Consider the following 12,121-nt stretch of genomic DNA (forward strand, 5'->3'; position numbering starts at 1 on the left):
TAAAGGATTCCATATAAGCAGTGGGGTCATCGAGATGGAAGGGGCTTTTGAATTTAGCCAGGTCATCACTCAGTTTTAGCAGATCAGCCTTGGCATAATCCCTGAATACTAAGGTACTGGCAGATGTTTCCAGTTTCAGGCTTAAGGTGAATGGGACTGATTTCTGATCTAATTTGACCAGAGAGAAAGTTGCAATTGGTGGGGAACAAAGTTGCCCCACATTGATTAAGGACTAAGTCCAGGATTTTACCACCTTTCACTGGAGTACTGACTAACTGGTCCAGAGAGTTTGTATTGATGAAGTCCAGAAATTTCTGGGCATACATCTTTGGGCAAGTATAAGGTTTCCTAGTTAATTGAAGAGTATTTGAAGTCTCCTAACAAGATGGTGTTTGTCTTAATACACAGGGCTTAACAATGGTTAGGTAAGAGGTATATGGGCTGAGGAGGACCTATAATTAGCTATTATATGATAAGTTTTTTTAACAGTAAATTAGACATGAAGGTGTTCCAGGTCATTATCTTGTCTAATGAGTCTAGAGGTGAAATTTTTTTAAGAATATGGTTAAAAAATATATGTATACACAGCAGCTTTTAGTGCCTTCATCTAATGCAGTGGGCCTGAATGTGTGGTAGGCATTGAAATTCTGCACTAATGCTCTTATTAGTCCTGAAATAGGTCTCTGTGATGATGCATATATCAATGATTTCCAGGTTAAGGAATTCTTGTAGTGAGCGGCGTTTTTAGTTAAAGCCCCTTGTGTTCGGCAGCAATTCCTTTGTATTATCCAGATTCTGTTTTGTTATGTTGCAAGCTTTGGAAGACTGACATTGCCTAAAAAGGGAATTATGGGGTAGACAAGATTTTTGGCTAATGTACAAAAGCCTTCAGGGGATGGGTGCAGGTCATCCCAGGCAAAGCAGTTGAAGTTGTCTACCATCTCCTCCCAGCTGATACGTATTTTGCCACTTTAGAATGAATGACACCAAAGGCTGAGCCAGTTCTTGAAATCAATCTTTTGTTTGCATTGTGGGATCACTCTTAGTAATTGTAGAATGCTGCTCAAGGCTAGGTTCATACCTGCCTTGAACACACATTCTAAAAGCTGCATCATGTCTTGCTTCTTACAGCCCTAGGAGGTACATCTTAAGTCATTTACACCCACATCCACTAAGTACTTGTGCTGCAAGGACTTGAGTGCATTCTTGATGTGGCAAATCCTGGCACCTGATAAGCAATTAACTATGGCCAATCCTTGCAGAGCTTGGTGAGTGGTGCACTGGTGTGACCCACTATGTTGTCAGCAATGACTAGGGCAGTGGACTGTATGGCAATTTGCTTCATAAGATTTTGAACTTAGTGTAAATCTTGGATGCCTGTTTCATGGTGGGTGCTGTCTGTGGTGATTGTTTATGAGGTTGCTGAGGGTACTTGTTCTTAGGTTACATCAAGGAGGCCTTTGTGGTTTACGTAGGGTACTTTTAAGACCCTTAGCATTTGTAGGTCTATATGTTTGGTCTTAGGCATGTGTGATTGGTTTAGTGTGGTGTTGTGTAAAACTAACAACCTGCATGTTATTTGTCATTGTTTGTGTGAGAGTTTTGCCTCAATATCATTATTTAATTGTATGCTCCCACACTGTGCCCAGTTCTTAAAGTAGCAGGCGGCTGTCAGTAAAAATGAAATAATTGCTACAATGTCTCAGGACGTCAATGAAGCTGGCTACAGAGGTATTTGGAGTTGATTACTGGAGGTGGTACCTGTCTGGTAGTGGAGACAGTGACAGTCTCAACACAGTTGTATAAAGCTAGGAACCAATGATCCTTTGTTCCTTCTCAGCAGAAGCCAAAGAAAGAATTTTCCACAGCCTTCGGAAATAAAGATTAACAATTCCCATCAGCCGTTAAATCCAAAAACCATCAAACTCTTTTCTCAAAAGAACTCCTACACATCTCTGTCTTCCTCTAGGGTACTTACACATGCCTCTGCTTTAAAGGCCTTTCAATAATTTCAGATATTCTTCTTGTGTAAGAAGGGTTCTCTGCAAACAAAATGTAATGGGCCGTACGTTTTTCATTTATGAAAAAGTCGTGTTATTTGTCTGAGGCCTGGTCAGTCAGTTAACATTCCATGATATCAGGCACAGTAATAACCCTCTTTATCATACGATAACTTACTGTAGTGAGAGAAGAGCAGAGGGGGAAGACCAGACAGACTAATATAATTAAGAGGATAGAGAGTCAAAAGTACAAAGAGTAATATAAAAAAAATGTGGTCAGTAAGGTCTAAAAACAATATGTAAACTACATACACCGAGTTGCTTCCAAGATGAGGGTCACTTGCACTCGACTGCCTGAAGGATCACAAGAGTCATGTTTCTCACATACGCAGACAGCCAGACAGAAAACAATGAACATTACCAGGCTATAATTCATACCACACTTTTCGGCCATCTAACCTGGACCAGAACACCAAAGGCAGAGGTGTGTCCATATTCATTAAGGATATCCACACCTCCAGGCTAGTTGCGCACCATAATACATCCGAGGTTATCCAAGTGCAACTAGCTCTGGGAAAAACGGCAATCCAAATTGTAGCTTGCTAAAGATCCCCCACCATGCCCCAGGATTCCCACTCCTCTTTTCTTGATATACTGGAAAATATTAGGGTTCAACCAAACACCCTAATAATGGATGATTTCAACTACCCCACCATTAACTGGGAAAACTACTCATGTACCAACTCCTTTGCTCAACGCTTTCTGGAATTCATAAATTCCAGTGCCCTGGATCAATTTATCCACACCCACACCAGAGGCAACAATATCCTAGACCTAGTCATTACCAGCATGAGTGACCGGTGTTCCACACCTGAAGTCAACTTCTTGTTGGTCAGATCCGGCCATAAGCTAATCACCCTAGATATCCGCATCCCACCCACACCCACCATTAAGAAAACCATGGTAAAAAATTTCTCCAAAGCCAACTTCATGCTTCTTAAGGCAGAAGTGGCAAACTTCATAACATCCATGCAGATGGACAATACAGTTATGACTGCTGAATCCTACACAAATGCACTCTATAAGCACTTACACGAGTGCATGGATCATGCTATCCCAAACAGAACCAAGACGCTATCCTCCAAAAAAAGGAAGCCAATCTGGTGGTCCCTTGCTATAAATAAACTGTACAACAGAAGGAAGAAACTGTTGCAAAAGAGAGTAAAATCCCATGAGTGGAGGAGCTCCCTGGTCAGCCTCAGTAAGAAGCTGAGATCCCTAATAAGATCCTCCAAAGCTAGCTACAAAAACAAAATCGCCACTGATTCTAAGGACAACCACAAAGCATTCTATAGCTATGTCAAGAATCTCAATGGCAACACCTAGATCTGCTCTGAGTTACAGCACAACGGCACGAAAATTACAGAACCAACTGCTATTGCCAACGTCCTGGCAGATAGTTTCAGTACTAACTTCACCCCATAAAGGGCCCACATCTATACAGGAAGAATGCAGAGTTCCTGTAATCACATCTATGCAGGTAAAAGCTGCACTCTCTAAAACCAAAAACACAGCATCCATGGGACTGGACAACATCCCAGGCTGCATTTTACATGAACTTCAGAACAAACTGGCTCCCTACCTAAGCACCATGTTCAATCATAGTCTCACATCAGGCTTTGTGCCCACTGAATGGCACACAGCAACAGTTATCCCACTCCACAAAGGGGGAGCCACCACTGATCCTGGGAACTATCGCCCTATTAGACTGATGAGCCTGGTCTGCAAGGCCATGGAACATATCATCATGGAACTCATAAACAAACACATTGGTAACTTCCAAACTCTGGACCCCATCAAGTTCGGGTTTGTGAAAGGCAGATCATGCCTTCTGAACCTGATCGACTTCTTTGAGGCAGTCAACAAAGCCATAGACAAGGGTAAGGTGGTTCACACAGCCTATCTTGACTTTGCCAAGGCTTTCAACACCATCTCCCATTCTGGAATTATAGCTAAACTCACTAAACTAGATATAAAGCTCTACATCCAAGATGGGTTGCCAACTGCCTCACTGACAGAGTTGTAGACTCCAAATCTGACTTCAAACCAGTGACAAGTGGAGTATCACAAGGTTCAGTCCTGGGTACCTCTCCTATTTGGTATCTACTTCTCTGAAGTACAGGCTAACACAGAAGGCCTCTGGCTAATGATGTTTGCAGATGACTGCAAACTAGGAGCCATAGCCGAGTCCCCAAATGATGTGGACATCCTCCAGAAGGGCCTCACTGAGACAGATGCCTAGTGTCAAAAGCATGGCCTCAAGCTCAATGCCAAAAAGTGCATTGTCATCCCCTTTGGTAAAAACTCTGCACCCATGAACTACTACATAAATGTCAGTTTACTTAACGCCGAATGTGTGATAAGAGACCTTGAGACCAAGGTTGACAGTAGTCTATCCTTTGACAATCACATCACCACAGTAGTCAGGAAATCATTCTATGTGGCACACCTCATCACAAAAGGGTTCTCATTCAGGAAAAAAGAGGTCATTGTTCCCCTCTACTCGGCACTCATTAGACCCATTATAGAGTACAATGCCTGTTTCGGAATGTACCTCACAAGACATCTGCAGCAGCTGGAAAGGTCACAGAAGTACCTCATAAAGAGGATTACTGGCCTCTAACAGATGCCTTACAGTGACAGTCTCAAAAATCTCCAGCTTTACTCTGTAGCATATCGCCTACTCCGAGGAGATCTCTGCCTAACATATAAAGCTATATTAAACCCAGAGCTGTTGGACATGCTACACCTAAAGAAATCCCAATCCCTCTGAGCTACACGCTCTAGGAACCTAAACCTTGTCACCACAATAAATAGGACATGCTGGAGGGATAGATTCCAGTCCCAGAGACTTCCTATACACTGGAACAAGCTACCCATCTATGTCAAGCAAATTTCCTCATTAGCACTCTTCAAGAAAAATCTTGATGAGTGGATGGGAAATAGGAAATACACCTCAGGGATCACGTCTGTGGCTCTGCTCGACAGGGGCACAGGAAATTAACTTTCTTGGGTGGCGTAAGCCAGAGAACCTTGTTGGCTAGGCTTACTTAGGCCCTTGGGCCGATAGCCTAGTACCTACCTATGAACCTATACAACTCCAAACCAAAGAATAAAAAGGTCCCCCCAAATGGGAAGAAAGATTCATTAAAGCTAGAGCTGTCACCATATAGTACCTTAAATATCTGTAGTGGAGGCCTATGGGATATATACAAATTACCCCTTAAGAATACACTAGAGTTTTAGGTGCATAGTTTCTGAACACCCATGACGTTTTACTTTTACTTTTACTTTTTTAAGTCATTACTGGTACATTCAAGCCACTACAGCCAAATCCATATGGGAGGTTTAAGATATTACAAAGTGAAGACTTTACTAGGTGATATTTGTAGTTCTTATACAACTCCACTTTATTCAGTTCTCTACTTCTTCCAGGATGCCCCTTACTCACTCCATCATAGTAACATTATTATTTGCATTGCATTGATCAGAATCTTATGGTTGAAATAAATAATTTGCTAGGCATACAAAATGTCACAAAACAAAAAGATGACTTTTCCCAACATGATGTCATTGCAGTTTTCTTTTTTTTTATTTTAGCAAACTAATATGCAGAAAAAAAACACCTAGATGTGCTTCTGACAAACAACTTTCTTTTGATAACAGACCCTCACTGATGTCCAGGCAAGAAAGATAATACTTATATAACTATCTTGGTGATGAAGACAAACCATTACTCATACTGCAGAACAATTAAAGTCACTGAAAAGCAAGCATACAGGGGCTCTGCACTGATAAACTGCAAGAATGTATAGTTAATGAAAGAAACTATTATAATTGTAGATGTATAAGTATGTTCACTTTTGCAGCAGTGCTACCTCACAGGATTGTTGTAACAGAAAACCTGATGGCTGACCTCTCCATTTGTTTACGTGGCAAGTGGTTGTCAGTAAACATGAAATAATTGCTACACTGTCTCAGGATGCCTATTTCAACCAAGTTGGCTACAGACACAGTTGGAAAGTGCAAATCCATGGTTCCAGGTGCCTTTGTGCCCAGAACATTTTCCCAGAACTGCAGCCAGGTTATCTAGCGGACTGTACAGTTCTCTAAATTGTCAGTCCAAGCAACTCAAAGTAGGGAAAAAAGGTCTTCTCTAACTTTAAGACCAAAGAAAAGCTACTTTCTGACTATGTAAGAAGCAGCTTGTTACAGTTATCATCACACATTCACACACTGACTGTTCTAAATGCAGTATCGGCCTTCATTTCTTACACACCCACATTTGTGCCACCGCCTGTAGTAAGGGCTTGTCTGAGGCATTCACACCATCCCATGAGCTTAGTGTGGGGCATGCTGACTGTTAAAGATGTCCTTAAATCTCAAATATACTTTTGTGAGTTAGTATTCCACACAAATATGGCATGCCCAAGTCATCAGACAGTGCTACAAACTTACATGCTCATAAAGAGAGTGCTGAAGGTCTGGATAGCATGCACTGAAGAGAAAACTAAGGTACTATTTAATGTTCTTTTTATGGAGTTACCATGCTCAGCTCAACCCATATATGTCAGTAGTACACAAGTTGTTCTTTCAATGTGTCAATGTGTTAGTGAAGCCACTCAGCATGTTACCTGTCCCTCAGTCAGATCCAGTGATAAAAGCAGCTGTAGAAGCTGAGAAGCCTGGTGGAGATAAAAAGCAAACATTAAAGCACATCATAAGGGTTTCTAATATGGCATATACAGTGTTTATCAGCTGCATATATTTCTGAGACTGTGCATACTAGCTGTTCAATTTGCAGAAGGCTAAGAACCTGAAAAGGATTTCATGGAAGGTTCTTACTAACTGAATCATGAACATTCTTCCCCCCAATGGAGCTCTGGAAGTATGCATAGTAACTTCAAATGGGTGGAGCTAAAGCTTTTTGATAGAACCAAATTATGTCTTCACTTTTCAAACAAATGTATTTGTCTCTGAAACCACAGGGGTTACTAAAGAAGTGTAAATGGCAAATTCTTCAGCACAAACTATCTTTACAGTGGTGGTATTCTTTAGGTTCTAGGTCTTAAACTGGATTTTATACGTCACAGTAAACATAGCAACTATTACATTTGTAATATTTTGTAAACAACAGCAACCACTCAAGTTACACATGTACTTCAGCTCTCATGTGAGGCTAAGCAGTTCTGTTAGTGCTACTTGGCTGTTGAGATATTTAGAAAAACATGACATTTATGACAATATAAATAAATATTATATGAACAACAATTAATAGATTTTACCTGCACTAGACAGAGATCAAATATCAACACAAGTGTGTTTGCCATTGTATAAGCTTTAAGATAAAATCTATCAATACTTTGTATGTAGCATGGTTTTAAAATCATGAATGCAAATATGAACACACAATATTTGATGCCTAGTGATGTCAGTAGGATGTAACTCCAAATGCACCAATGAGTTAAAAGAAATTTCACCCCCAGACTCACATTACACAAGCAATTGACTTGGAACTCCTCCACATACAACTTATAAAATAATGTCTTTTGGCTTTTCCTGGTTAGGGTTCGCCACAGCGGAACTCCGGTTCGCTAATAACTGGCAGTGAATTTTTACGGTGATGAGTTGCCAGCCCAATGCCCAACCTTCAAAGAAGGCACACCCATTCATGCATGCACCTACCTGCATGTCTTTAAATGTCACTCGACCACGGGGAGGACATGCAGACTCCACACAGAAGGCGGTCCAGCCGAGAATCGAACGGGAAAACCTCTTGCTGTGAGGCGACAACGCTAACCGCTGCAACAATCCTTTATCACATCATACCTAACTACATGGCCCCCCTCTATGCACCCCCTGGGCCCATCCTTCCTACCCAACAATATTGAGTCCCTATATATTAAGCCAAACACCATTCTTCTAGAAGACTTCAACTATCCCATTATCAATTGGTAGACTTATGTATCCTCAAGTGTGTATACGCAGAGATTTCTGGACTTCATAAATACAAACTCCTTGGATCAGTTAGTCCCTACTGCAACCAGATATGGGACAGCTCTGCTCATTGTCTATTGTAACCTCCTCCCTGGTCATATTGGTCCACAAGTCAGTCACATTCACCTTAGTACTGAAGCCAGATACATCCTCCAATACCTCAGTATTCAGAAACTATGCAAAGGCCAATCTACTTAAACCGAGTGATGACCTGGCTAAATTCAAAAGCCCCTTCCACCTTGTCGATACCACTGCTTATGAAGATTCCTTTATTGTCAAGTTCTGTGCATATCTAAATAGTTGCACAGATGCATCTGTCCCCCTGAGAAATAAATACAACACATAAGGAACTCCCTGTAGGGAACCATAATATAAACAGGCTCTACAATAGAAAAAACTCACTGCATGCAAAAATTAATTTAACTCTCAAGAAGCCCAAAACCCTCTTGCAAATCTAAACAAAGCTGTAAGTGTATGACAGTGATGTGTTTGGTTAATGGGGGTACTTTCAAGCATTGTAATTGTATTATAAAACTACTACAGTTGATCTAGATGGGAGGACTGCAGGTCTGTAAAAATTGATGAGACACACAGGAGAGCAGGCAGTAGACAGTCTGAGCTATAGTTTTATTTGGAAGCTTTATTAGGAAAGGTTTGACTTTATAAAGAAGTACTATTTTATGTTTGTTTTTTGAACTACATATTGAATGAGGTGATCAAATCTGAAATTATGATAAATTATTCCTAGAACTTTTATTTTTGTACTAGCGCAGGTCTAGTATTATTGTTAAGTCTCAACAGTTTGATTGTTGAGTTGGAGGCGGAAATACCATTAGCTTAGTTTCATTTGCATTTAGAAGTAGTTTAGACTGCTCAAGCCAGTTTTCAGTTTTTGTAAAGGTATAATGTAGATCACCTCAGCGCTGTTCAATGCAGCTGTACATATTAGTGTTCAGTCATCTGCTCATTGGATTAGATTTGCTGGGTAAGGGGCAGTATACATTTTATTTATAAATATATTAAAGAGTAAAGTAATTAATTGTTTACCTTGTGGCAGATCTGTTGTTACTTATTGAAGAGTGGTTAGCTTATCAGGCTGAGGTAACTTTTAAACTGATTGAATTGTTGGCAAGGTCCAGTTACATAAGTAATAGTCTGAGATGTGAAACTGTTGTCAAATGTTTTTGACAGGTCTAAAATAGGGACACACCATTTCACATTAATTTCATCTTTCACAATATAGTTTATGAAATTTAATAATGCTGTGACTGTGATACAGCCTGGCCTAAATCCATGTTGTGTTGTGAAAAGTACAGTTGTGTAAGTAAACTTACCATAGCAGTAGATGCCTTAGCTACATGGGTTGCATCCTTACAAAGGCTAAAACAGCCAACCAGCTTCCAAAGCTTCAGGGTACCTTCCATGCTCCCAAATCATTAGTCAGCTGGAGCTGAGCTGACTAAAAAGACAGGTCTGGGCACCAGTTTCAGAGCTTTCATGCCAAGAGAGAGGGAGGCTGAACCTTAAAAGGACAATGCTAGGAACAACAAAAAATAAATATTCACACTCTGGCATAAACAACACACCAAAAAACAAGGGGGATGGAAGGAGGGCGCAACTACAGCAGCAGTAATCATTCAAACATTGACTTTTTAGCAACACTATGTTCATCTTGATCACTGTTGCAGTAGACTTAGTTATATGGGTAGATTATCCTCTCTTACTATATTTGGGAGTTAGAAGGGGAAGGGTCCAGCAGCTCCTGGAGAATGCTCCTAGCAAAGCCTGATCTAGACTTAGAGAAGCAATCAAGCTTGTAATGCCTTGTAAATGTATGTATAGGGGGCCATTTTGCTGCTACTAGAGTACCTCTAGAATCCAGCCCTTTCTAAAAAGCCATAGATGAAGCTAAGGTCCTGGTAGGGTGAGCCTTAAATCTGCCTGAAATAGGTTTGCTGTGCTGAGTTTAACAAAAGGTACTAGTTTCAGACAACCATTTGGAAATAGTCTATTTTGACACGTTGTCCCTTCTTCTTAACTTCACAATAAATGAATTGATTGGAAGATCTGAAAGATTTAGTTCTGTCAACATAGTACCTGGATTGTCTTTCTCCCTCATTTTTAGGTTCAGGAAAGAAAATGGGGAGATGGATAGTATGGCTTAAAGTAAAAGAAGGATTAGTTCTCAAAGAAACCCTGTTTCTGTATAAAATGAAATAAGATTAACTCACCATAAGAGCTTGTAACTCATTTACTCTTCTTACAGATATCAGAGCAATCAGTAAAACAGTTTTCCATGCTGAGAACCTGAAGTCAGCCAGATTAGTTGGTTCAAATGGAGCAAGTGTTAGCTTCTGTAACACAAAATTAAGATCCCAAGGAGGGGCAACCATTTTTCTTTGTGGCTTCTTATGAAAACACCCTTTCAAAAACATTTTAAAATGAGACTGCATTAAGAGTAAGATCCATGGGCAGACATGCTGAAATGGCTGACAAATGAACCTTGATGGAGGAGTAAGAAAGGCCTTACGATAATAATTCACATAAATATTATAAAACAAGAGAACAATTAGCCCTGAATGGGTCCTGGTTTTGTTTTTGGCACCAACTAGAAATCCTTTTTCACTTGCTAATGTATGATTTTCTAGTAGCAGACTTGTTTACCTGTGTTAGCACCTGCTGCACGTCCTCAGTAAACAGGTGCCAAAAAGGAATTAAGACCTTATCATCAGGGCAGTTAGTTGAAGTTGACTGGGGTCTGGGTGTATCAAACACCCCTGCTCTTGTGTGAGCAGATCCATTCTGTAAAGAAGCTTCTGGTATTTACCCCTGGCCATTTCCAAAAGAAGGGATAACCACTATTATCTGGGTCAGAAGGACGTCATCACAGTTTTTTGGGGGAGACCATCTGAACTTCAGAACTACACTGGATATCAGTGGAAAGGCTGGAAAAGCATACAGGAACATTACTATCCCAGGAAAGGAAAAGGAATCTGTCTTCCAGGTCTTCTTGCATTGAGTTCTGGTGCACAATCTAGCCAGCTAACTGTTTAGACAGGAAGCAAATAGGTCCACTTGAGTAACTCCCCACAGATGGATCAAATCTTGGCAGACCCCTGATCTAGTTTGCATTTGTGACTGTCTGCCCTTGTCCAGTTCAGCTTGTCTGTCTCACAGTTTTGCTGTTATGGGATGCAAGATGCCTATACAGTGAGACTGTGCTATGAAACTATATCCTAAGCTAACATGGCTAGTCTCCAAAGGGGGTATGACCTGATTCCCCCTTACTTGTTGATGCACCACATGACAGTGGTATTGTTTGTAGCAACTTAAAGAGGCCTGGGGGACCAAAGATAATTTAGAGAGTTGAGTTTCTTGCAGAGCAAGCATCTGTTTTATATTTATGCGCTCCCATCTGTCCTTGGTGTTCCACACCCCCTGCATTTTTATCCCTCTTGAAACTGCACCCCAAGTAAAGTCTCAGATGTCGGTGGTGACTGACTGCTTTGCAGCAGGGAGGGGAGAAGGGAAGACCTGCATTTAGGGAAATTTGCTGTCTCCACCAAGCAATTTCTCTTCTGACAAACCCCAACACTAGGATTTGAAAAGACAAAGCATGTTGGTGCTGGGACCAAAGAGTCTTCAGATATCATTGCATCTTTCTTTCTCATGTGGAGTCTTGCCAGGGGTATCATGAGAATCATAGATGCCATGAGACTAAAAGTCATGAGGTAATGCCTCACAGTGACCAACGTCTGAATGGGAAACCTTAGAAACAGATCTAGATATAGATCTATTTTTCCTGTGGATGAAAAGCTCTTTGAACTGAGGTGTCTAGCTGACACCCCAGGAATATAATCTTGTATGAAGGAATAAAAAAAGACTTTTGAATTTTCTCTTGGAATCCCAGCTTGTTTAAGAGATCTCTCACTCAAGTGACAGATTCCTGACACTTTGAAAAAGACTCTGCAAAGATAAGCAAGTCATCTAAATATGGAAGAATGTGGATATCCTGTAGCTTGCATGGAGTTAGACATTTTGTGACACTCTTGGTGCAGTGGATA

At 40.7% G+C, this 12,121-nt stretch overlaps 1 protein-coding gene across 3 annotated transcripts in view; it reads right to left on the reverse strand.

Moving 5' to 3' along the window:
- Positions 1–12,121, reverse strand: part of REEP1 (receptor accessory protein 1) — a 1,259,835-nt gene that overhangs the window by 293,453 nt on the left and 954,261 nt on the right. For 2 of the 3 annotated variants that reach the window (XM_044062333.1, XM_044062336.1), the window contains exon 6: positions 6,695–6,745. The exons of the other annotated variant lie outside the window; for it this stretch is intronic. In XM_044062333.1, the coding sequence (XP_043918268.1) occupies positions 6,695–6,745 (51 nt within the window). The remainder of the gene's footprint in view (positions 1–6,694; positions 6,746–12,121) is intronic. 3 annotated transcript variants of the gene reach the window in all.

Source organism: Protopterus annectens, chromosome 2.part1 (assembly GCF_019279795.1).
Source record: "Protopterus annectens isolate FY-2018-M chromosome 2.part1, PAN1.0, whole genome shotgun sequence".
NCBI classification, from domain to species: Eukaryota; Metazoa; Chordata; order Ceratodontiformes; family Protopteridae; genus Protopterus; species Protopterus annectens.